Consider the following 27,867-nt stretch of genomic DNA (forward strand, 5'->3'; position numbering starts at 1 on the left):
TGGGTAGCCATTACTCAGCAGCAACCAGGGCTGGTACCCCTGGGCTCTCCGAAGTCTCCTAAAGCAACATCTTCATTAAACAAGGTATGTGGACTTGGAATCAGACCGATTAATAAGAACATTTTCACAATGGTAGAAATCAGAGGCTTGGGACCATGACTCAGTGATATTTTTTATTGACCCTTAATTCCCATGGAGAAGAGCTGAAGGACTAAAGTGTCACTGGGAAGTTACTGAGGGTGTGGGAGGAGGAAAGATTATACCACTGCAGCCATTGAAGTCTAACTTATCAAGAAGGTTGTGCTTCCAATACTGCTCTTCAGCCGTGAGTGCTCTCTGCTTTGGCTGGATACCAGTGTTCACCGTACCCAGTCACTGACGCATCAGGCTTTACTAGGATGTTATTTGTCTTCAAGAATATAACACCAAACTTCATTTTTTCCTCCTCCCATCTACCCTTTATCTTCTTTCCTTTTTTTCCTGAAATTTTAGCTTTCAGTTGAATTATGTTAATGTACTTATTCTAGCAGCTTTTAGTTGAGTTATGTTAATGTACTTACTCTAGCAGAATGTAAGTCTCTAAAAACTTGTACAGGGTTATATCATTTTTGTCCTTGGGATCCTCAGTGCCTTACACATAATAAGTACTTAATAAATACTTACTGAATTCATTATTTAAGTGAAAAAACAACTCAATTCACTTGGTCCTAACTAGCCCAAAGCAAATTTAACTCTGCTACTAGGCGTTCTGGGCATTTAAGGTTGGTATTTCTTTAGCAGTGGGTAGAAATAAGAGTCTGGATGAAGAGATGTGTGAAACTGATTCCCTGGGAGACCTTTAAGAATGAGTTGCATGCCTCAATTCCTGTAGGTAGTGGAGAGGGAGGGAGAAGAAACTGATGAGAGACTTTTTATCTGAAGGTAAAGAACATTTTCCCTCCCTTTCAATACTACCTACTCCTAAGAAAGCTCTTCAGTTAAATTGCTTGAGCATTAAAGGTGACAGACAGATTCTTGAACCGGCAAACACTTTGGGCAGAAGATCCGTGACTCGATTCCAGATTTAAGATGAGTCCTGGCACAGGACAAGATGATTTGTTTCCATAAAATAAATTCTGAAAAGCATAGGCAAAGGAGACCATTCTTTATCAGCCAAATAGGAATGAAATGAAAATGCACTTGGGGACCGCCTGCTATTCCACGAAGACCATTTTAAAAAATTGTCTGAATCAGCTTGCAAAACTATGGACCAGCCTGTATACTGACTGGCCCCATTAAGATGCTGTGGAAAAAAACAATATTCATCTAATTTCCATGGGAGGGATGGTTTTACTACGTGAAATCACCATCTCCCAATCTGTAAGGGCTTTGTAAAATAATTCACTTTAGCCTACTTTTATTTCACATGTCCTCTTTAAAATGAGATTTCTGTAACATGATCCCCTAGAATTAGCTCTAGACAATAACTGGCACACCAGTCTCATATTTGGGGGACTGAAATATAGCCTTTTATTTTCCCAGTCTACCTAACAGTGTCAATGAAGTGAGATTTTTTAAAAAGTGATGATATTTTTCTCATGCTCTGTAGTCATTTTGACATATTTTGAGGGATGTTCTCTCTGGGTATTACTTAACTAAAATAACATACATATTCTCCTCTTCCCTTCTCCCCAAAAAACATAACTGATATTTTTATGAATGGTACATAGCATGTACATTTCTTAAGTACTTTGGGTTATTTAAACAATTATTTTTGTTTGATCAAATGATTTTGTCTTTGGTTATTACAAGTTATAAAATTGCAAAAAGGAAATGACAGTTTTTACAATCCAATTTAGTGTCATCCTTCTGGCTCATGATCTCATCAGAGAGCTGTTAAAAGTATGTTGTTTGGTGATTTACTCACAGTGCTGGCTATCAGTATATCAACTCTAATATTTTGTGCTTGTGTATAGACTTTTTGAAGTGCTGAGTTTTGAGAGAATGCAATAATTATTTTAGCTCAGGCTCATCTGAGGAGGTCAAGTATTGCCTAATTAGGACTCAATTAGAGACAGACATTGGTGCCTCAATACTGATTCCTTTTAGAAGTGAGATGTGCATTACACTTCCAGCGCTGCTTCCACAGCAAACTCCAGGGCTTAAGTTAAAAGATGCTTGAGCCAAGTATACATTCCCGTTGCCTTGCAATAGTGAGACCACAGACCTGAGAGTGACAGAAGATTAGGTAGCACTGGCTAGAATATTTAATTCTCATGAATGCAATTAGAAAATTGAATAAAAATAAAACATATAGCTAACTCTAAACTATCCAGGGACTATTTATTTTGCTTGTGGATTGTTCAGGACCCCTGCTTCCCTCAGCCTAACACATATTGATCTTTCAGTCTTTATTCTAGTACTCATTAGCATTTCTACCAAATGGCTGCCCTTTGACTACAGAAATATCCACTGTAAATAAAACAAGTACTTTGAGTCCTTTTCCTAGGAATGTGAATGCACGATCATTCAGCCATCTACACATTCACTAAGGCCCTCAGGCCAAAGTGGGACATGCAAACTTTGGCCATGGGCCAATAATGCTTTTTTCTGTGTGAAGATATCTGGTCTACAGGCAGAGGCAGTTCAAAAAGACCCATTAGTGTACTGGACAGAATGATGGGCTCAGAGGTAGCAAGGTGTGAATTCAAATCTCACCCCTTATCCTTACTAGCTTATATAAACCTAAGCCAGACTTTTCTGAGTCTCAAACAAACTGCTAGGTTTTATCTGTTAAGTCAAAGGTGGATTGTGATATGTTTAGTGAAAAGAATTTCCACTCTGGGAATTCCTCATCCTGAAATCACAGAAGAGACAGTTCAAGACTATTATTAAGATGCTATCCCAGAGCAGCATGTAATGAAGAGTCATAAAAGAAGCGTTTGAGGGATATGGGTGGAATTAAACAAGGACCCAGTGAGATTGTTGGTGATATGTATACAAGCTTTGGGTCTTCAGTAGTGACCCAATGGTTTCTACCTTTTTTAGCTAACTGGAGTTAGGTAGTGGAAGAAGTTCCCCATACTAATGAAGTCATCTTAGATCAAATCTAAGACTTTGGTCTCACTGATAACAGAGCTAACTAATTTAGGTTCACTCTATTACAGCCTGACAGAAAGAAGGAAAGATAAAGTTCTGGTCATCATTAATGGACCACAGAATCACTGGATCATTGATTTAGAGTTGGAAAGGATGTTGTTTCAGTCATGCCTGACTCTTTTTGACCCCATTTGAGACTTCCCTGGCAAAGATACTGAAGTGGTTTGCCATTTCCTTCTCTAGTTCATTTTGCAGATGAGGAAACTGAGGCAAATAGGGTTAAGCGACTTGCCCAGGGTCACACAGCGAGTAAGTGTTTGAGACCAGATTTGAGCTCAGGAAGAGTTTTTCTAAATCCAGGATGGGCACTCTATGCACGTCACCACCTCGCTGCTCCCGGAAGGGATGTTAGAGGCCAGTTAATCCAATCTCCTCATTTTGTTGTTTTTCTTTGTCCTTCATTCTCATGTCTATTCATTTAAAGAGGACCATGACATCAGGAAAGAGATGTCATGATTTGCAACAGGAATTACTCTGTATTTATTTTGAATAAATTGGTATTCACTGATCTGTGTATTCATATTTCCCACTCTGGTAGATAAGTTCCCTTATGGCAGGGACTGGATTTCTGTATCCCCAGTGCCTAGAGAATTCCTGGCATATGATAGGTGCTCAATAAATGCTTTGTAGAATAACTGAATGGTTTTATTTTGGACCCCTGCACAAGGAAGGGGCAGAAAAGTCTTTCTTATAAGATCATGGCTATTTTAGAAAAAAAAAAAACATGGAAGATCCCAGATTCGAGAAAGTGACATGCCTTCCTCACTCACCACCAACCACACAGCTCCCTTGGCTACAACTTGGACTAATGCGCCCATGTTCCAAGTCTCTCACCTTCTCCAGCACCACATTTGTTATGGTCCAAGTCAAAACTATTCCCTATCCCCTCTGTAAAGGAGACAGTGTGCCCTGGAAAATAAATATATTGGAATCTAACTGTGGATTTTAAGTTATTCAAACATCTCTCTCACAGCTCATGTTCCCAGCTCAAAGCCATGCTTGCTGGCTGTTTTCTATGGTGGCAGTGGATAGCTTTCACATTGTCTCCACTGTCCCTCTTGTTCAACTGGCAAACCCAAGAAACCCAAAGGAGTTTAGAATACACAGACACAGACACAGACACAGACACACACACACACACACACACACATACACACTTTCAACACCCTTGTAAGTCTGACATATGACTGAAATGTATGAGTTGAAAGGATAGATTTTTGTTCCTTGGCTTCCTTTCTATCTTTGGTTCTAGTGAATACTAGAGAATGTCAAGTTCTCAGATTCTGGGACAAAATATGGTGGCTTTTGACTGATTACATATTTGGGTTAAACATATTACTGATATATGGTTTTTAAAAGCAGCACCTCTAGTTTCTGATGAGACAAAAGCAATTGGAAAATGTCTTGTACTATTTGTTCTTTCTTGCTGCCTAGTAGATGTGAGAAACGTTCCTCTGTAAAGGAAGGGAATCAAACAGCCATCTTGTCAGGAAAGGGTCCCTTGGTTCTCTAAACTTGATTTTGAAATTTTTCATGCTCCCTTTGTGTCCTTTCTGCAGTGGGGAGTACTGGATTTCTGGGGACAAGGCCCAGTGAGGAGAGGAAGTGTTTCATATCAAACATACATTTTGGAGGAACAATCAAGGACTTTTAGGTGGATAGAATGCCAGGAACACTTGAGTTCAAATCTGGCTGAAGACACTTAATAGCTGTGTGACCCTGGTTAAGTAACTTATCTCCAGTTTGCCCTGCTTCCTAATCTGTAAAATGGGAATAATATATTCCTCCCAAGGTTGTTGTGAGGATCAAATGAAATAATACTCATAAAGGACTTCGCATGGTGCCTTACCACATATATAGGCTCTACATAATGATGATGATGATGATGATGATGATGGTCACTAACCTCTGGAAAATTTCTCCACGGAGAGATCTGCAAAGGCATGCTAATCCTTTCTAGGCCTTGGGGTAGGTAATGGAGAGACAAAATGGAGATATTAGCAGACGTACAAAATGTTCAGCATCAGCCCATGGGAAGAGAAACCTCAGGAGAGGAGTCTAGTACTATGTTGTTTAGTATCAACTGAATTGGGAGGTGAGAATCGCTTTGCTACCTACAAGATGACAGTCCTAGCCCTAGCCATCAATAATCAGCATTTATTAAAATAAATAAATGGCACCGTGTTTGGCATGGTGATTGCTGTTGTTCAGTTGTTTCTGACTCATGACCCCATTTGGGGTTTTCTTGGCAGAGATACTGGAGTGGTTTGCCACTTCCTTCTCCAGCTCATTTTACAGATGAGGAAACTGGGCCTGACAGTGTTAAGTGACTTGCCCAGAGTCATACAGCTAGTTAGTATCTGAGGCCAGAGTTGATGAGTCTTCAGAAAGATGGGTCTTCCTGATCCAGACTCACTGCTCTATCCACCTCATCACCTACCTTGGCATGGTGATACAAAGCCAAAAACAGAAACAGTCCCTTCCTTAACAAACTTATGTTCTATCAGGCGAGCTAATGCATGCAATTATACAAAATGTCACAAAAGTTTTAGTGTTGAAAGACTTTTGGGACAGACTGTATTTAAAAAATGTGACGCATATATGAAATAGATACTAAGTAATTTAGAGACAGATGGGGCCCCAGATTTGAGGATCTTCCAGAAAGAACATTTCACAGTGTGGGAAAGTTCCTTGACAAGGGCAGTAGCAGAACTGGGTGACCAAGAGAAACAGGTGATTTTATGAATCAATTTCCTATTAGCTCCAACCATCCTGCATCCCTTTATTTGCTTTCTGAAGCAATCTGCCTCAAAGTTTAAAGGTGGCCATTACATTTGCAGATCGACACCAAACAATGAGTTCTTTTACCTGTAGTTGTTTTTTTAAAAAAAAGCTGAGAAATGAAGCCATTTTCTGGCAGGAGAATGAAATGGCTGTGGGCACCTACCCAGACACAAACCATTCCCCTTAGGGGCTATCATAACCCAAGCAAAATGCTCTAGCCTTGTTCTATGTCTCCTAAGCATGTTTCCATTTTAAAAGCACCTTGGAATTAGGGTTTCATTATTTTAAAATACATGCTAAAGCTTATCTCACCAAAAACTTGCTGCCTTCAGTCAGACCTGTTGATGTTTCCAATTTCCTTATATAACAAGACTCTAATGTTGTAGAGGAAGTGGGCAGATACTGAGGAATCAGGAGAGATCAAAAAGCATCAGACCTCTTAACCTCTAAGGTCAAGAGGTCATGATCCTAGAGCCTTGCAGTGAGGTGGAAGTCAAGAAAGATGTTTTCAGGTAGTTTTAAATGACCTCACCCTACTGGCCTTTTCCAAGGGGAAGGAAGATAGGATCTAACACGGGAAGACCAATGCTGCCGACATGAATAAGGTTACACAGATCACAGGGTCCCTACTAAAATTAAGCTGTCACTTCTGCCTCAAAAGGCAATTGAACAATTGGTCATCAGTTGCACTGAAGACTTATGGCCCCAAATTAATATCTGTCTGTGTGTAATTTTTTTTCCTCTGCCTTCTTTCCCAGCATACCTGTTATCACGGTCCAAACACTTCTGGTAAGGCACACTGGGAAGCATGTTCATTAGATGGAAAAAGAAACCAGACTAGATGACCCCAGTGGAGCAAGAATGGAGTTAACCCTGTGTTGTGACTGGTTCTTTTTTTTTTTTTTTTAATTATCTTCTTTTATTCTGAAGCTGACAACGTGTTGAGTTTTGATGGGTGCTGACAATGGGGTAAAGGGAGGGGAGTTTGGTTATTAGGTGTTCTGGTCTAAAGTAAGCACTGGTCATATGGAACAAGGTGCTGTTTCCCAACCAGTTTTTTGGGGCCCTCTGGTTTACTGCAAAAATAACACTGGCATATTATCATAGACTGGGTTCCTCAGACATTCCCCACCCAAGCCTTAGCTAATTGCTGACAGTCGGTCACCATTTTTTAAGCATTTACTATGTTCCAGGCACTGTGCTAAATGCAAGGAGTTACAAAGAAAGCCAAAAGATAGTCCTTATTCTCAAGTAGCTTACAGTATAATGGGGAAGAGAACACACAAAATAACTATGTTACAAACAAGAAATGTACAGCACAAATTAGAGATAATCAATAGTGAAGGCACTAATATTAAGGGGGATTGAGAAATGCTTGGTAAATGGTGAAGGCAAGACTTGAGAGTCAATGGGTGGTTTTTCACCTTCCCCACCCTATATGATATGGTTAGAAGGGGGTGAATGGACAGTTAGTTGAAATGTGAAATGACTGGCAAAGAAATGCAAAAAAAGGACCAAGTTATATCATCTCTTAATGGGTCTTGGCAAATTTGCAGATGTGTAGCCATCAGAAAAAGGTTAGGAAACACTGAACGTAAGGGAAAAGAGTCCATCCTCTTTAGCTTCTGTGAACATAGGAAGGGTATAATACATCTGGACATTTCATGACCAAGAAAGAATCCCATAGTAGCAAAACCATTCATTTTAGTTCCAATCTATGAAATACTGAGGGTATTATAAAATATGCTAGAAATCTCTAGGGCTCACAGAGGATGGATTAAAGGGGTAGGCTTTAGAAACATTTCCCTTCCCTCTCCTACTCTCCCCTCTCTCTCTTCCCCTCCTTTCCTTTCTTCCTGCCTTCCTTCTTTCCTTCAAAATCTCCCTCTCTCCCTTCCTTCCCTCTCTTTTTTCACCTTTCTTCCTTTGTTCCTTCCCTCCCTCCTTTTCTCTTTTTTGAGACTGTTCTCCACGTCTTGTCCATGTTGGAAGGGCAGCGGCAGCCACTCCTTCGCCCAATCCCACTACTGAACTGGCACGGAAGCTCTGATTTGCTTTGTTTTTAACTCGGATTTCTGTAGACAACATGGTAGTGCAGCGGCTGATCAGCGAGGATGCCTGACTGGCTTAGCCCACTGCAAATTAGAGCTCTCGAGTTCAAGACATACTGTAATTCCATCATCCATGGCAGGAGGGATTATATGAGTATACCATCCTCTCTGGCTGATACATGGCACGTTTCAAATTCAAACAGGTCATCAACCTAAAGTTAAAGCAGGGGGTGCTTTCTGATTCCAAAGATCAAAAACTTGATGCACAACTCACAACCTGATTTTTTCTTTATCTGATGCTTTTGTATAAATGCCAAGGAATGTATTTGGGTATGATTAACATGCTTCAAACATGCTCCATGGGGTTTTTCAGAAGTCATCAAATTTTCTGTTGAAGTCTTCATATCTGAACACCAATCCATACACTATAAATTCAGGTTTATATGGAACAAAAAGAAATGGGGAGTTAATTAGTGGTTTTCTAGTAAATCTGGGTGTCTACTATGGATGTGTCCCAAGGGTTTCTCTTAGGCATTCTTCTCTCTATATACATTTTCCCTTGGTGATATTATATATTTCCACAATTTCAATGACACTGAGGACTGGATTAGGGGCGTAGGAAGATCTGGGTTTAGATCCTGCCTCAGTCATTCAATAGCTGTGTAACCCTGCATAAGTCACTTAAGTTCTTTGAATCCCATTTTTAAAATCTGTGAAATGGGGCTCATAATATCATTTATCTCATAGGACTATCAAGAGTTATCAAATGAGATGATGGATATAGAACATACTGCAAACCATAAAGCACTAGGCAGGTATCTACCATTACTGGTAGTAGAATTAGTATATTTGTGACTCCTGAATCTCTGTCTTCAGCCCCAACCATTCCCCTAAGTTCATTTCACATTTCCAGTGTCACGCTGTACATCACTGTTGAATGTCCTACTGGAACTTCAAACTCACCATATCCAAACAAGAATTCAATTACTCCCCTAAACCTACTTTCCTAATTTCTCTATTTCTTCTGATAATACTATTCAATTATCTGGATTCAAAATCTTCAAGTTTTCTTTGACCCTTCTTTTTTCATTTTCTATATAAAGTCTGAAAATGGCAATGTGGTACAGTGGAAAGGGCAACAGATTCAGAGTTGGCAATCATGGGTTCAAATCCCGACTCTATTAACTACTTGTGTGACTTCTCACCCATTACTGGACAACTTGGAGCCTCAGTTTCTTTATCTGTAAAAAGATCTGGCCTAGATTGTTTTAGAGGTCCCTCAAAGTTCTAAATGTATGATACTTCTATGGTTCACTGCCAACTCTCGTACATTCTGCCTCTGCAACAGCTCTTAAATCTGCCCCCTCTTTTTTACTTGTACTGCCCAAACTCTAGTTCAAGCCATAATTATTTCTTGCTTAGATGACTTTAATAGCTTTCTAACTGATCTTCCTTACTCTGGGCTCTCTCCTTTCCAATCCACCCTTCACAATGATGCCAAAGTAATCTTCTTTAATGCATAGGTCCAGTCATATCTTTCCTCTGCTCAGGACTCTCAGTAGCTCCCTATTGTAGGATAAAATACCCAAGCCTAGCATTTAAAGCCTCCTACAATCTGAATCCTACCTATATTTATGGAATTATTTCACAGTGTTCCACTTCATCAATTTTACATTCCCAACAAACTGGACCACCAGCTAACCCATGATCTCATCTTGCCCCTTTCTGCCTCTGTGGATTTTACAAATACAATCCCTTCCATATCTGAAACAGCCTTTTCCACATCTTGGATGTTGAAACCTTTTCCTCCCTTCTCAGATCACATGCCATCCATCTCCTCCCTGAAGCTCTTCTCTGATTCTCTACTTCTCCCAACTCCTGCCTTAGAAGTAATCTCTCCCTCCTCAAATCTTTGAGCCACTACGTTTGACCTCTCCTTTTAGAGTGGATTGGTCTACCTAGAGATTGAACCCACAATCATGATCTCTTTAGCACAGTGTAAACCAACTGAGCTAAAGAGAGCACAGTACCAGTCTACTTGGTCAAACCCTTGCAAGGTTTGTTGAGGAGAAGTAATAAAGAACATTACTTAAATTGCTCAGCTGTCCTCTGGGTAGCTGGCCATGGGATTCAGGGAGGGTAAGAGGAGGGTAGGTTAGTAATAATTTGTGATCTGGCAAATTTTTTATGCTTTCTCTGCAAAATGTCCCTAATATAATGAGTAAAGCTGATGTGCTTGCTTCTAGTAGCGCATTAGGTAAATGCCCACATTTACAAGAGGGAGGTGGGGAGGAGTGATTTAACCTCTGTGTCAGACTGCAGCAATCTGTAGGAAAGTGGCTACGCTTTGACAAAACCCTCATTTCCCCTCCTCTACTGATTATTCTATCATGAGCTCATTCTTCCCACTAAAAGGTGTATTCATTTTTGGAGTTTCTCCTCTGTGAATAATAACCTACTTGAGGAAGAGGGGAGAGGGGGAGTGTGGAGAAGTGATGGTTGTCATTCCATTTGGCTTTTGCAAATTTGTCCATTAAGCCAAAGATGCTGTCTACGTTCATATAATGGAGAATAAATTTTCCACCATCAAGGGTGGTGTCTTTCATTTCACCATTAGACCTAAAATATGTCACTCTGGAAGACTTTGAAGGACAGCTACACTCCCACCTTTGGCTCATAAAGCATTGAGGTTATAAAAACAAGACTTTTCCCAGTGGTATGCAACCTTAAAGTGAACCTAGGAAAATGGTACTCTTGATTCCATTGCATATATTAGATGTGCAATAACTACATATTATACAGGTAAATCAAATTACAAAAAATGAACCTTATCCTTTGGATAAAATTCTGGGACCAAGCCAACATCATAATTATTCTCTTCTCTTGCACTGACTGTCCTACATAAGTGTTTGGAAGATGTAAACAGGACATAAATCTGAGATTGGTTCTTCAATCTGTCTACAAATAGCCATGACATTACACATAAACTCTTACTTTGCAGCAGATAGGCTTCCCATTTAAGTGGTTAAGGACTGTATCAGACACCATGATAAACAGAAAAAACCAAGCGTGAATACCAATAAATGCAAGCCTTCCGTCTCGGAAACTCTTCTCTTATTTGATTAAGTTAGGTGAAAAACAGAGCAGTCATGCTTGTAGCTTGTCTTCCTTTTCCCTTTCCTCCCCTCTTTTCATTTCTAATGCGAATCGGAAGTCTATGTGGAGCAGTCTGGCTAGCCCCAGTCTAACCTTCCCATCTGGAAGGGGACTAACCAGCCTTGGGGCTACTTCCAACCCTTCCCAGCTGTTGGGTTGGGGTTTTTTGTTTTTGCGGGCTTGAGAAAGCATATTTATATAAATGATTGCCATATCCTTTGCCAGCTGGTGACCCTGCTCTTGTCCCGGTTGGAGCATGGTTTTCATTTTTAGCGGCCACAGACTGGAACTGACCCTGATAGAGTTAGCACGCTATGCAAACAGCTTTACGCACTAGGGCTGTGACAGTTCAGACAATGGATGCACAGTGTAATCCCAAGGACCGGTGTTTCCCTTTGGGCGAATGTCACAGAATCCAGGGCTGGAAATATCAGTTGAAAAAATAAATTTGGAGATTCACAGGACTGGGGAGCATTTTCCTCTTCAATCACAGAGACTGCCATGATTTCAACTGGGGTCAACTCGGAAAGAATTGAGCAACAATAACTACAAAGGAATAACGCTTTCTTTCTGACATTCCATATACTCAAAAGCTTTCTCTTCATTCCTTTCAAAAAGATCCAAGGATGGTAACTTTACTGCTTCCTACTTCGGAGTTATTTGGTGGAGCGTTATGTCTCTTAAGGAAACACATTTCCAGCTTACATATATGCACATATGTATACATGACTACATGTATACACACACATGTTTCTGGGTTAAATGTATATACACGCACAGTAATAACAACTAACATTTATTTAGTGTTCTAATGTTTGCAGAATGCTTTATTGACATATGAGTCTCACAACAACCTTGTGAAATAATTGTTACAGATATTATTATCCTTTGTCAGGGAAGTAAGGCTCAAGGAGATTAATTTTCCCCCCATAAATTCTTCATTTTATTTCCACGTATCTTTTCTTTTTCAGAAAGCTAGTACTAGAGGTGGGCTGTGCACCCAGGGCTTCCTGATTCTAGTTCAGCATTTTGTCTGCTATGCTATGACACCTCAAATACATTCTCTAAATCTGTCTTCTAGAAGCAATTAGCTCCAAATGAAAATCTTTAGATCTTGAACTGTTCACAGAAGAAAAAATAACAAACATTGAGTATGGACCTAGTCTAACAAAGTATTAACAAAAGCACTCAATCTTAGAAATCCATTCATTAGGTTACATCCATGTTTCTTTCCTAGATACCTCTAGCCACAGTGAAGCAAGAAAGTTTAGAAATAGGCTCAAAGAGGGGGGTCTTTGAGTAGGAGTAGGGTATATCTTGGGAGAGTGAGGGAAAAAGAGAGAGCTAATGTAAAGAATTCCTCAAAGACACTGTCCCCTAAACAACTCTTGTTCCACCTGTAATGGAATGAAAGTGTGAGGGTAAACGGTAAATCTCCCCAATGCTCAGACTCATTTTATGGATCAACTCCAGTTCTAAGTACAGATGGCGTCGGTATTCTGCTTGGTATACTGAAGAGCCTTATTTTATTTAAATGCGGAAATTTAATTAAAGATAAATTTACCATCAATCCTAAAGTGATGCCCGTGATACCCAAACAGAAGGTTTTCAGATATGTAATCATTTATAAAGGGATCATATGGCAACTGCAACTGATTATAATTTAGGTGGTCTGTTTGCAGAGGTGAAAGGAGCACAGAGGCTTGCCAAAAAAGTCCCTTCTCCCTCTACTCCCTGTCTCCCTACCCCGAAGGCAGTCTGTCTATGGTGGCCTTAGACTACCACACACAACTGTAATTACAACACATACCAGTCCTGGAGGCGAGAACCAGAGCCGTTGACAAATGAGTGAACAGGGAGGTTGAAAGTGAAAAAAAAATTTTTTTCCCCCTGACACAGGCATTCTCATTCTTTGAGAGTCAACACATACGGAGATTTAGCCATTGTGTTTAAGCAGCACATATTTAGTATGTCTTTTAAAAACCCACATATGCTTCTGATGTCTGGGATCACTTTAAAGGCAACTCAGATTTTCAACCCACTTCATAATAACGTGCCAGGAATTTCCGTAAGTGCTGAGTGAATTAACTGATGGACTCTTTGAAGTCTCTGTAACTCTGATTAATTAATGAAAAACCTGTGAATTCACAATGTAATCTTTTTTTCCCCTCTTATAAGATATGTTTGTCATGCTGGAGGTGACAAGACCAAGCCATCCACTGCTTATATAGGATCTGGATGAAAAGGAATTCCCTCATAATTGTTAGGAGATCATAGCACACTCCCCAGATGTATTTTTGATGAATGTAATCTCTTCTCACGCCTTGCCTATTAGAATCCTTAGCTCCTATCTCAACTTCACTCTCCTAACCAGCAACCTTGTCACCCTGAGAAAGCTACACAAAGAGACCCCCTCTCTTGACTGGTGACTGGACAACCTTTTCAGTAGGGTCCCTAACTGTCCTCGTTTTACTCCTGCTTTAATTTATTCAATGGACTTCACCTCCTTACCAGTTACCTTGCCCTTATGTCAGGGTTTTCCTCCCCCTATTCCCTACTTTCTAGCTCCCCTTTATAAGTTGTTTTCTCCCATTAGAATGTAAATTCCTTGAAAGTAAAGAGTGTCGTGTTTGCTTAAATCTGAATCCTTAGCACTTGGGAAATTGTCTGGCATGTAGCAGGCACTTAATGTTCTATCTATCCATCCTTTAAAGGACAGTTCAAGTGCCACCTCCTACACAAAGCCTTTTCTTAGACCCCCACCCCCCACCTTGTTACTGCATTTGTCTTCCCAAAATTATTTTGCATAACTTTATCTGTGTATATGCTGTATTTTCCCCACTCCCTTCTCCTAGCAGAAAATAAATTCCTTGAGTTTAGGGATTATTTTCTTATTGTCTTTGTACTCCCCAGGGCCTTATATACAGTAGGTGTTTAGTAAATATTTGTTAAATTGAACCAAATACATCGTGCTTGTCTAAGTTACTAAACATCAGTGAGTGCACACATAGTACAAAGAATAAAACCTTTATTCAAATACACTAACTTAAAGAGCTGAACAAAGTACGGGTTTGGCAATGGTACCGTTTCTGCCTTCCATTCACTCACTACCACCAAGTCCTGCTATTTTCAGTAATAAATAACCATTCCTACACTCTACCCCTTATCAGCTGCTTCACAGACACTTGTATCCAAGCCGTTCTGAAAACCCAATGGGTTGTTATACAACCCTTTCTACACTCGAATTGGCCTTAAGTGGAAAGAAAAAATCTCAGTTAAACTACAAAAGCAGGTTTCCTTATTTGCCACAGAAAGGAAAAAAAGGGCTATCATGAGCTAAGAGTATGGATGTGCCCTGGAGAAGAAGCCTCCTGGGTAAACAAGAGAACACTACACTTTTCTACAATTACATGCTTGAGGGCCGGGCAGCGTGGGACCTCTGTATACTCTAAGATTAGTCAAAAGGGTAAGAAAAATCGGGAAGTCCAATGGGCTTTATTTGGGGTTTTAGAATGCACTACAGCCCTACTTCCTTGGGTAGAAAGTATACAGGAAAATAAGACCCAAACAATCATTTTATCAACCAGAACTTCAGGAAGAGTAAATCTGCAACAAGTGGGAATTTCTAGGGCTGTTACTAATATGCAAAAATGCTCCCTCTATAATATTCTCCTGAATCATCTTTAGCTAAAAGAGTAATTGCCTTGTTAGGTTACCAGGAGAGAAGAGATATGTAATATTGTTTTCTAAAACAAACAAACAACCAACCCCTTCCCCAAAACATTTGAGAAATGTGAGATTCAACTTTAGGGTGAAGTGAAAGAAAACTATTTTTAGAATTTCAGACAACCACGGAACTTGGTTTTGGTGAGAGGCTGATTCTTTTTCTCTGAAGAATTCTGTTTGTTTTTCTAGCCAAAATTATTAAAAAAAAAAAAAAAACAAACTTCCAAGATTGTTCTTCAAAAGTACTGATTCTATTAACATATAATTCATCAAGGTGGTTTGGTAACAAGGACCACATCATTCAGCATTTACTATTTGCTTCTTGCTTTACTGCTTGCGAATGTACTGACCTATTTAAGTTGACCTTATCAAATATAGGCTCCTTTTAAATTATGTCATGGGTGTTGTCAGAGTCCTGGATAGATATGAAACCTTCTTATATCTTTCTTTCCTCTCTTCTTCATTTACTGGACTTTCACTAAAAGCATCTGTAATTTACCACCTATGAGTGGCTTTAGGTAAGTCACTTCCTTCAGGCCTTGGAAAATCAATGAGATCTGTTTCTGGACTCTAAATCCCTAAGATAGTGTCACCTCCAATGTCTGTGCTAAGAACCAAGTGTTCTCCCTCTGTGCCCAGGAAACTTCAGTTCTTCTCTATTTACACACTGGCAACTCTTGTTGCAAATTAGGGTTGTTACTGTTGTAGAAGTAAAATTGACAATGAAGAAGGAGACAAATTAAATCTTTTCCCAGGAAATAAATGAGGCAAAAGAATAGAAATAGACCTAAGTCCCAGATATATCTAAGCAACTGAATTCCTAAAACTACCCTCTCTCCTTTGCCTTCCACACTTGATGAAGAACACATATTGAGAACTGGCCATGCATCTCATGGGGAAACTCTCCCCAAAAGAGCACTAATTGGAAGCAGTCCCCCTGCATCCTGATAGCTTTGGGGATGCATTTAAAAGATGGCTGATGAAACCACAGTATAGCAAGTAATGACTTTATTTGAGGGTGGAATGGAGAGTGTGATATAAGTTTTAAAACAAAAAAGGTTGCAGAAACCAGGACACTAAAATAATAAGTACTTTAAAAAAAACAATAACACAAAAAATATAGTTCTGGGTTAGGAATGGCTTGTGTATAATTCATCCCACAGAATGGAAAGGAGAAAGATTTTCTTTGGATTAAAACTGATATGCATCCATGGGGTTACAGTACATCGGTGTTTGAGAACTAGGACAAAGAGAAGATTAAATCGTAAATATACAAGATTGAGTAACAGCACAAAGGTATAGAAATCAGGTATGTCTGTGTGTGTGTGTGTGTGTGTGCATGTGTGTGTATGCATGCATACACTAGAGGAAGAGAAGCCAGAAATGAGGGCTTTGAATTGAAAAAAAAAAAAGATTAAAAAAATAGTTCTGAAGATGTCTTCCTAGAAAATCCCAAATTTCTGGAGGGAAAACTTTCCTTTTTTTTTTCCAGATACCTTTTATATTTTTCAGTCTACAGTGAAAAGCCAAAGATTGAGGAAAAACTTAGTACATAGGAGAGTTTAAAATAATTTTCAATATACAAAATATATATATCCTTTAAAAAAATCTAGGAAGATTAATTTGGCATGTCATACTCAGAGGAAGAAAAAAAGTCTTTTAAAAACTTAGCTGCTAATCTTAGGTTAATAGCAGATGACCCCATCCACTCTTAACCCCCAATAGTGACCTCCTGACCCACAAGCAGTGGCTGTGTGCAGAAGCACGTTGCCACCGGAGTAAATAAAAAGGGAACACTTCGTGCTGAAATTGTTACTGCTAATGACAACTGACACACACTTTACACTGCCAGTGGGCAAAGCCATCAATAAATAACTCTAAACCTGTTGGCCAATGGTCTCCAAACTTATTTCCCCTTTTGTACTTAATTTCTTTTTTCCTTCTTTCTCCTTCCTTCTCCTTATTCTTTTCTTTCCCTTCTTTCCTCTGTTTGTGTCAGGAAGTATATAAAGACTTTTTTGAGGATAGGGAGAGATTGAGTTTTGTTTTGTTTTCAGGGCATATGTTTGAGAACAACTGAAAACAACAGCATGCTGGCTAGCCTATAAAGTGAAGGGGGCCTTGGCTTCTAACTTAATCACATTACATTAATTTGGTGTCCTCATTTCTGAAGACTCTTATTTCTGTCTCTCAAGAAGAGGTAGATGTTGTGATGTAAATGAAAACAACATTACAATTAACTTCAATCAATCTGGGTCTCACGAGAAAAGAGGAGAAAATCTGCTATGTTTTTCCTCTTCCTGTTTAGAGAGGTGGGCAAACTAGGGTTGTGGGATGCTATGTTACACTGTCAGGTACGGTTATTTCATCAGTTGGATTATCAAATTTTTCTTTGTTACAAGGGACTCAGGGTGAGAGTAGGGGAAGAGAGTATATTGGGAAATGATTTTGAGGTTAAAAAAAATAGGCATAAATAAGGGGCAAACTATATGGGTAGATGAGTCAAGAATGAAAGAGCATGACGCAATAATTCATCCCCTTTTTCATTGGCCTTGACCTTTGGCTCAAGGTAAACTGTCGAAAATAGCTTCATGGACACGCCTCATCTTCCAGGAATTTTAGACTGCAACACATGCCAGAAACATAAAGTTAAATGGAAATGGGAAACTTCAAAATCTGCTAATCCATTTTCCTGGAGAACTATTTATGATCTCGTAGAAAGCCCTTGGTCCTGGTGTTCTTGATCCATTTAAACCTTGCAATAGGGTCTGCTTTAATGGGTTGTATCTACAAAAATCAATTTACAGTTTTTGATGCAGTTTTACACTTTGAACCCAACAAAACAAGAAATGTCACAGAAGGCGCTTTTCAAGAATCAAGGCCTTCAAGGGATCATATGGATGGTCATTTTCTTTAAAATTTCAGTTTCTAAATATTTTTCCCCTACAAATTAAAGGAGGCTTACATACAAATGCAAGGAGTAAAGCAAGAAAAAATGCCTAAAATCAGACTGAAATTTAAGTGTGAGAAGTCCTATAATTCAAAGAAATAACTTGAGTTAAATATACATTTTTAAAAAAAAGAATTATGGGTCATTTGCATCTACATACTAGCATAAACATGTGTAAGTGTATGTATGGGAAAAGAAAGAATCTTGGCAAAGTAAACTTGGGTGAAACATTTTGAAAATCATCCTTTATAAAATGAATTTGTACACTAGAAATTTGATATGATTTGGCTCTCTACTATCCTTCATCTCCGCCTCCTCCCAAATACACAAAGAGAATTTTATTGCCTGGAATACTAGATAGAAGGAGAGAAAGGAAGTTGTCAGAATTTTAGAAGTATGACTTTGTTGTCATCAGTGGAAAAAATATACATGACATCTCCAAGACAATACCTTTGTGCTGTAATCCACTAAGTAAATTAAGTGAGTCACACCAGAAGTAACGCTGGGGAGCAGCAAATTGTTAACATTCATCCCAATGCTAGTAAAATGGGATATAACTAAATTGCTTAAAGCAACACCAAAGTTATAAAAATGATGACAATAAAAATGACAAAAGTTTTTTTAAGGCTTTCAAAGGGGGAGGCAAGATTATGTGTAATTGCAACATTTTCTTTCTCAATTTCTAATTAAAATCTCCCGTTTTATAAAATGCTTTCTGCTTCAGCGTTGTACATGTGTAAAAGATGCTTTGACATGCCTTAAATTGATTCGTCTTACACTCGGAGGGAGGATAACAGTGATTTGTGAAAGAATTTTTTTTCTGTCCTGCACACATCTCTCATTTGTCCATCTTAATTCAATTAAAGGAAATAAGGACAGTTTGACCGATGAATGAACCATATTTTAACTGAGGACATTTCTATTTAAACTGGAATATATCAACCACTATAATTGTCAGCCAGTTACTTCCGATCTCTAACTTTTGTTTTGAGAGGTCATAGCATGGTCATAGAGGAGAACATATTAGAATATGGGTAACTCTTTCAAACAACAGCCAAACGAAGAAAAGAAAGATTATGCTCATCCCTGTGTTATACAAAGGTTTCTCTACATGTACCATAACCTTTTACTTCAATCCCAATAAAAACCTTAACTTTTACCAGGGGTGTTTTCATAATCATCCAGTAGATTACAGCTCACTCCTTCAAATTCCCAACAAGGAATACCAGTCTCCAACCAATATCATAGATAAAAATTCAACCAACTGGTCTCAGTGGGCACTTTTATATGCATCATAAAATGTTGTACTGGCTGGAGTGCTATATAAATCCAAAGATATACTAACATCTAAACTTCCTTTGTACGCACTTAGTTTGACATGCTGATTGGTACAAGCATGACTGTTTTTTCTTTACTCTTACCACTGGAAAGAAATACACTATACTTGGCATGGCTAAAGTCTAATTTAAAGAATGGCTCTGGGCTCCAGCTTTAGTGTAATATAAAGGAAGAATGAATAATTTTCGGAGTTTTCCTAGTTCTGTTTCTTAGATAGGAAGGATATGATAAAACATGTGGTAGCAAAGTAGAGGACATGAGCCCTTCTAATAGGAGAGGATAATGTTGTAAATACCACTGGATTTGATGTCAAAGTACCCAGGTTCTATTGATTTATCTATTTATTCCTTACTATCTATGTGTCATACAATAGCAAGTCATATTGCTCTTTTGAACTTCAGTTTCTTCATGTGTAAAACAACGGGCTTGGATTAGATGATCTTTCTTCCATTTCCAAATCCTCTGAATCTGAGAGCACAATTGACTCTACCTATAAATTAATGTGAATTTTCTTTGACAAATTACTGTGGTATTATAAACTTTATAGGGGAAAAGGGGGGAAGTAAATCTTCAAAGATATTTACGGAACAGGGCATATTTTTCTAATGCTCAGCTCAGGATGAGGCATATCACGGGAAAGGCCCCATCATATTGATCAACTAATATGAAACTGAACACACACAGACCTTATCAACACCAGGATGACAAGACTCCACAGGGCCTGGGGGTCCCTCTATAAAACTTAAGAGGAAATGGAATTTCTGGTCTCATGTATAAGACAAACACACAGCCTTTCTGTTTGGTGGTTAAATGAATTATTAGATGAATAAGATGATCCAAGCTTCTGTTGATATCTAATTTGCTTTAGGATAGTCTGATTATTCTCCACTTATAGGAAACACCTAGAAAAAAAAAGTCTAAATGCTCATTGCCAAAAACTAGTCAGAATAACAACAAAAACAACAATAGTTGTAACATTAACAATAGTCGATATTTATAGAGAGCTTCAGGGTCTACAAAGCATTTGATGTATATTATATAAAAAAGGCTTAAATAAGATGAACATTGTGCTTTCTTCCAGCTACCTAGGCTGCGCAGAGCGTGGGACCTCAAGTTAGCAAGATCTGAATTCAAATCCATCCTCAGACACTTACTCGTTGTGTGATCCTGGGCAGGTTGTTTACCCTCGAGCTGCCTCCGTTTCCTCATCGGTAAAATAAAACACTATCTCCCAGGGGGACGGTGAGGATCAAATGAGATAATAACTGCCGAGCACTTAGCACAGTACCTGGCACACAGTGATGTTCTGTTGCCATTTTTTATTACTATTACATGCTAGCTGGCACCTATTTGTTCTCAAGGATGGAACTCCTTACAATGTGGGACATGGTTTGCCTCCCAAGGGGTCATTAAGTGGGGGAGATTTAAATGTCTTTCTCAAGTTGGCCAGATGGGGTCAGCACTGGTGTGCACAAGAGAAAATAAGACATTTTTGATCTGGCAGCATGGGATAGGAGAGTGGTGGACTTGGGAGTTAAGAGGACCTGGATTCAAATCTTAGCTTAAGTGATTTTGGGCAACTCACTTTTCTGTGCTTCAGTTTCTCATCTATAACTGAGGGGGCTGGACTCAAGGGTTCTAAGGTCCCTTCTAGCTCTTCAATCTATGATCCTATGCTCCTACAATCTGAGCTCCTGAAAAACAATGGCAGAAGTACTAAGAAGTGCTTGGCATTTGGGGAAATAATTGGGGAATTAGTTCCAGAATCAAAGGTGCTCAGTGTAAGTGGCACAAATGATGGAGTGCTTGGGTCAAGGTCACTCACATGCTCTGTGTCCATTCCCCTTCAGACTCACTAAAGAAAACTATGAGAAGGCAACCAGGTAAACCAGTCCCCTCATGCCCAACTGCTTCATGTTTTCTATTTCTCCTTCTTTCCTTTCCTCTATCTTCTGAATTTCCCTCTCAACCTCTGAAAATTCTCTTTTCTTCACAGATGGAGGATGTTTCCCTTCAAAGGTCCATGGCAACAATGGATTTTCCATTACTGCCTAGTGAATGCACAGAGGTAACTCAGCACCTGTTGTTTCTGTTTACCCAACAATGATAGTCTTCACTGGAGAACTCCAAAAAGCACCTGTCTGACTGCCCTATTGTACTCTGGGGATGCTGAAACAAAGACCAAATCCAGGAGCTGCAGCTCTTGGAATGTTAATATCATTTCTTCACCTGTTACTATAGAGATGATTAGGAATATACTTGCAAAGAAAAGGACATTTCTTCATTTATTAGGGGTCGAAATAACCAACTATACAGAGGTTCACAGAAAATATCACTTAAATCCCACAAGCTTTTCTTTCTTTCTTCTGGATATCAGAGAAGATCTTATCATAGCTTCCCACTACTGCTTATTTTATTTTTTGCTGAGAGCCTCCCTTCTGACCATCCCACACTGTACCTGAGGTATGGCAAATATCTGGAATTGTCAGAAAAGCCTTGAGCTGGATCTAGTTCTCAAGCCCTTCCTTATCTATGTCAGCAGTAGAGGTGTTGTGCATGGTCTTCCAAGGGCACCTCATCTCATCTCTTCAGGAGAGAATAAACCTTCTATCCTCCCCACATCATAAGGCCTTGCCACTCTCTCTGAGGCCTACCCTGCTGGACACATACGTACACAGACACATAAGCATATACAATACAAGACCATGCACAATGGTAGCACATTTTTTTCTTGCAAGGTGATATACTCCCTTAGGAAGGGCCTCAACTTATTTGCTCTGCAAGCCCTCTTCACTGTGTCCATCCACTGGTGTCTGCCTGCATTCCAAGTGACCTTACATCAGAGGAGGAAGGAAACAGCTCACTGCACCTCTCAGCTGTATCTTCTTTAACATTTTCTCTCAAAATTAGGGCAAAATTCAGCTTGAAAACACTTCTACCCTGTGATTCCTAGTTCTTTACCTATGGCAACCTAGGCAGAAACTTCAATTTCCTATATACAGATGCAATCTTTTTTTTGTAAGTAAGGGGAATTCATTTTACAGGATATTTTGAGAGGGGCTGCAATTTCATTTCTTGTGTTTCATTAAGGTAAAGAAAAATAAGAATATTGAAAATCTCCTGAGATTAAAAGGAAAATGCAAAAGCATTCTACTGAGCATTTAACCAGCGCTTTACAACTGAATCTAACCTAAATAACCATTTATTAAGGTGCCTATGGTACTAGATGTCAGGAACCAAGGCTACCAGAAGAGTCCCTGCCCTCAAGGAGCTTACATTTTACCAACCTGAGACTATACTAACCACTTAATGAATATTTGGTATGACAAAATTAACATCCAATGGGACCTCAGAATTCTAGGAACATCCCCACTAGAGATTTCCTTCACAGCACACAGAGCTGCAAAGCAGTTGCCTCCTCTCTGCCTGTGAGAAAAAACCAACATTCCATAAATCCACAGCTTGCAGATATATTTATACTGAGCATGCCAGGGAATACAAGGGGAATCTTCCTGTCATTAAAAAAAAAAAAAAAGGATTCTGTGCTGATGGAGGGACCTGTCAGCCATTTCAGATGCTTCTACCCGAGCATGGCCCGAATGGACCACTTGAAAAGCACAGTGGAATCTAACCTGCAATTTCACAGAGGGCTCACCCACCTCTGCTCCCCCTTTGGGGCTTGGGGCTTGTTCTCCTGTGTTAATGACCTCACAGCAGTAGATAGATTCCATCCTTCTGCTTTTCTTTCTTACTGAATGATTTCCCTAAAGCCAAAGCTGGGCAAAATGCCACTAATGCTGCTGTAAAGCCCTGCTGCTCCAGGAGGGAGGGAAGGAGGCAGGCGACTGAGGGTTAGGAGGTAATCAAGCTTACAGATTAAGGCTCACTAAAGCTACAAGATCAGCACAGCTCATGGTGTTTATTAACTCTTCCAGTGCTGAAGCTTCCCCTTCCCCTACCCTCTAAGCTAGGCACCCAGACACAGAGGCTGTCTTTCATCATTGGACCCGAAAAGTTGACCTGCTTTGGAGGTCAGCTCTTCAGCTCACCGAGGGGTCTGTTCCCTAATGTGGCTTCCTGAGCGGCCCCCCAAGTCGTCAAAGTGCTCCTGCTATTCACAGTTCAGTGCGACTGCTTTTTAGTCTTTCACTGAGCCAAGAGAAACTGTCATTCCAGAAGACAATATAATTTTCTGTCCATCACAACAGCTCTATCTGCTCTCTGCTCACTGAGTTTTTGGTGTCAAATGAGTGCAGCAGGGGTTAACTTCTGATTAGAAAAGAAGCTGGGCCAGCCATGTGTTGATCTGTTTAGAGACAAAGAAAACTACAATTCAGACAAACACTTGATTACAATTCAACAGCTGTTTATGGAAGTCAGAATTTTTTGAGGGGCTGCGGTCCTCCTTTGAATCAAGAGCACCAAAAAGCCTCTCCCCTTGCCCCACTGACTCTGTTTACTTGGTGACACATTTTAGTGATATGACATATCCAAACAGCATTTTGCAATTACTCTTCTATCCTCACCTCCACCTGCCACCCATCACACCTCTCCAGTTTACTTTTCTGCCCAGGAACCAAAGAAGTGATCCATTTTGAGTGACCCAGAAGGTCTGCCTAAGGGAGCTCTGCGATAGCATCCTTTTATGAACTCTGGATTTGTCAAGTTGGCCACATGACCTACACTCTGGGTTTTTGATAGCCTTCAGTTCCAAAATGGAGATAGTTCACTTGCAGGTGTTGGTACCAGGGCTGCATATGAGCTGCTGACCCAGGTCAGTCCGGCTCCTCTGCCTAAAAACTCACCACTTGGGTTATTTTTAATTCCCCCCACTTGGTTGTTTTGGTCCTTTATATTCCATTTTCTTGACAATAATTAACAAATACAAAGAGGGGGAGTTATATAAAAAAAAAAAAGTCACAATGATGACATTGTTAGGTGGACTAGACAACGACTTCATTTCCTCTATCCTAGTTTGAGACAGATGAACTTGGACTTTATTGATGTCAGCAGCAGTAAGCCCCTAATCACAAAACACCAGCTCAGTAGGGTAATGACCCATCTATACATTCAAAACAAGGGTCTCATTCATCATAATTCACATTAAAAACAAAACAACCTCTAGCCAAACTAATGGAGGGAATGTGTGAAAAGTGATTGGATGGGTAAAAACTCTGTATGCAGCTGGAAGGACCTAATTGATTATACTCTGCTTCAGCAAAGCCTCCTGCCCAGTACATCAGATCTTTATCTAACTGCATTTCAATTGATTTTCACTGATAGGCTGCTTTCTTATGTCTGAGGCTTAAGTACTAAACTAATAAAAGGATAAAAGACTTTGTAATACAGATTTTTTAAAAATATCACCCATCCAGATTTCCATGAAATAAGATAGAGTCTTGGGAAGATGGATCTTACCAAACCCCAAAGAATTGAGAAGCAGTAGACTATGGAATCCCAAATTGAGAGTTGGAAAGGAACAGGCAGCCAAGAACAAATAAATAAATAAATAAATGTCATATGTTAGCCTCTTTGAAAAGCCTAAAGTGAGAAACTAACACTGATAGTCAAAGATAGGACACATTTCAATCAATACCTTGTGAAGTAAAGGCTTCAATCTGATGGAAGATTGAAACCTTTGATCAATAAATGGATGTGTTTGTGCCTACAGAGAGATGGTTCAAATGCAGGAAATCAAGCTAGAAAAAAAAGTAAAATGGCTAATCTTTTATATTTATAAAATGAAGGGTGTACAACAGATACACAATTTCCTTGTGAAGCAAAATCAAAAGCAGTGAGGGATCCTTCCTATAACTGCTACTTTAAATGTTCTCAACTGGCATATCCTTACTAGTATTTTGGTTCAGGACCAGAAAACCCTGCTGATTTGATTTTTGCATTAAGTGGTAATGAGGGCAAAAACTAGAAGTATGTTGCCACATATTATATATATATGGTATCCTGAAGAACTACCAGCTAAGAGACATACCCAGGGAGGTGAGTATAACCTCACTAGAAAACTACAGATTCATGCAGAAGATTTTAGAATTAGGCTAGTTCATTTTTTTGCTCTATCCATTGGGGATTAATTAGTTTCAAAACAACCTCATTATAAGGTGGTTTTGCCAATAAAATGGTATCCCAGCATGGACCAAAAGGACAGAATTGTAATGATATTTAGGTATACACACATATGTTGAGCAACCAGTTCAGTGCTATTCATGCCCATAGTGCAGTAGATAATAACAGTGCTGGGTCTGGAGTCAGGAAGACTCCTCTTCCTGAGTTCAAATATGGCCTCAGATACTTACTAGCTGTGTGACCCTAGGCAAGTCACTGAACCTGGTTTGCCTCACTTTTCTCATCTGTAAAAGAAGCTGAAGAGGAAAATGGCAAACCTCTCCATCATCTTTTCCAAGAAAATCCCAAATGGGGATACAAAGAGTGAGACACAACTGAAAGACTAAACAACAGTTACTTTATTAATTAAACAATGTTGATTCTTTAAGCTTTAGGATAACTGGGCTAATTCAGAGAAATTGAAAATGGCAAAATTTGTTTTAACTGACCTAAGTGAAAATGACCCAATCAGAATAGATTTACTTTGAAAAGGAATCTCTGACTAATTATTCCTATCACCAGTTCTACTATCTCCTAGTCAGACGGGTTATAACATCTGTATAACAAATGAAAAAAGCATATTGGCTACTATGGCTTTATATTCCTTTACGAAGTTGGTGTTGATAATCTCCAAAGCACACCCATGATTCTTTAAATGAAACATAAGAATGCTGTCTCACAGTACAGTTAGGTTATCCATGTGCAAAAGCCCAAGCCAAGTAATTACACATCCGCTCAAAGGATTAGACACATAAGATTTCTTTAAATATTTAATAAAACTACACAGCTGTTTGGGGAAGACGACAGCCTTTTGTTCTAGATTTTTTTATAACTGCTATGCTCAAAGTGATTTACTATTTTGCTTTAGGTAAAAATAATTTTAGGACAATTTATGCAAAGTATTTTTAAAGACAAGCTTAGTATCAATGTAGGCTCTTGGTGAGAGATCTGGCCTAGAAATCCAAATGAAATAAGTGGGTGCTGAAATTGTTGAGAAAACATCTGTCTTAGTAGAATCTGCGGGGGTAGGGGTTGGGGAGTGAGGGAAACCCACCGTAAAGACTATGTAAAATATATCCAAGATTTTGTTTGCTGATTGACTGGAATTACCCAAATATCTGCTCTTTCCAACTCTCACCTTCAAGCTATCCGTCCACAGACCCTCGGAACAGAAAGCAGTTTTTGAACAATCAGTGGGCGCTTAAGCAGAACCAACCTGATCTTTCTGTAGGTGGAAGGATATTCGTTCAATGCTCCCACTCTGAGACAGTGGAGTCCAGGGAGCCTGAAATGAGCTTCGTAACTCATTCCTACCCCAGTTACATACACTTACTAATCTCTAAACCATTAAAGCAAAGGTTCTGACATGGGCTCTTTTTCTTATTCAAAGAATTCAAATGATCTTACAGATTTCAGTTTCTAGCACCTCCACCTGGATTACTCCAGTGCACTGCTGAAACAAACACCAGTCACCCCAGGATACCACCATGTTGTAATTACAATATGAGCTATGAGCAACTCTCTTTATAATGAACATGAGCCCTCGGGAGAAGTTAATGAACTGAAAATGACCTTGATCAGTGACTCAGATCCTACAGCACAGGGCAGCCCCTACCCTCTGTGTTCCCACATTTACTAACCTTTACTATATCAGTTATCAATTGACTTTCTTGATCTTTCAAGCAGATCACACATTTTCTGATCAATCATTGGACTCTAAACTCATGAACTAATTAAATTACTGAAGGAAGACACTGTGGAATGCTTCATAGCTAGGGGAAGTAACAGACAGCTTTGGGACAAGGCAAGAAAATTATGCCTGGTTCTGCTTGTTAATGAATCTGAGTCACTATTTGAAATAGTACAATCTTTATTTGATATTACATTTTTTCCCCACACAAACTGAGGTCAAAACACTTTACAGGTTGTTAATGAAATGCCAAATAACAGCAGTAGGAGAAGGGAGAAACAAAGAGGCCCAGGGAAAAAAGACGGCTCCAGATGGCAGTTGTAAATAGGTGCAGAAGTGATGGCAGGAGAGATACCAAGAGGTTCTTCCAGGTAGCAGGAGCTACGGAGGAGAAACTGTGGAGGGATGGAGAAGAGCCCAAAGTTAGAGAAATGGAGGACAGACAGACAGTCAGAGACAGACAGAAGAGGGGAAAGGGTGTGTAAGGCAGGCCTATGAGAGCAACTAAAGCTTGCCTGTGCCTAACATTTACAAAGTGAAAAAGAATGTCTCCTAATCTGAGAGAGAAGACAATCTACAAATCTAAATGATGTGATCCTAGTTTATTTTTATGTCAGGGGAGGCAGAGGTAGCCATGATACAAAAATTAATATCTCAACAGACATCTGAGAAATGTAAGTTCCAGTCCTCAAAGAGCTTACAGTTCAAAAAGAGAAGGAAGTGGCAGGACATGTACACAAATAAACACAATACAAATTGGGTGGGAAAAGGGAACTGGACTTGTTATTTCATTAGTATAGGGATCTTCCAAGCATGGAGATGTAGATCAGCACCTTCCACGAAAGATATAGTAATTTGCTCAAGGTCACAGCATCATTATGGATCAGAGGAGGACTTGAACCCAGGTCTTTCAG

General features: G+C 39.4%; 1 protein-coding gene across 14 annotated transcripts in view; it reads right to left on the reverse strand.

Annotated features, from left to right (window-relative positions):
- BCAS3 (BCAS3 microtubule associated cell migration factor) overlaps positions 1 to 27,867 on the reverse strand; it is an 803,928-nt gene that overhangs the window by 227,873 nt on the left and 548,188 nt on the right. The window contains exon 23 of one of the 14 annotated variants that reach the window (XM_072637736.1): positions 1,516 to 27,348. The exons of the other annotated variants lie outside the window; for them this stretch is intronic. Within the exon in view, the coding sequence (XP_072493837.1) occupies positions 27,335 to 27,348 (14 nt within the window). The 3' untranslated portion in view covers positions 1,516 to 27,334. Of the gene's footprint in view, positions 1 to 1,515; positions 27,349 to 27,867 lie in introns of those variants that run through there. 14 annotated transcript variants of the gene reach the window in all.

Source organism: Notamacropus eugenii, chromosome 2 (genome assembly GCF_028372415.1).
Source record: "Notamacropus eugenii isolate mMacEug1 chromosome 2, mMacEug1.pri_v2, whole genome shotgun sequence".
NCBI classification, from domain to species: domain Eukaryota; kingdom Metazoa; phylum Chordata; class Mammalia; order Diprotodontia; family Macropodidae; genus Notamacropus; species Notamacropus eugenii.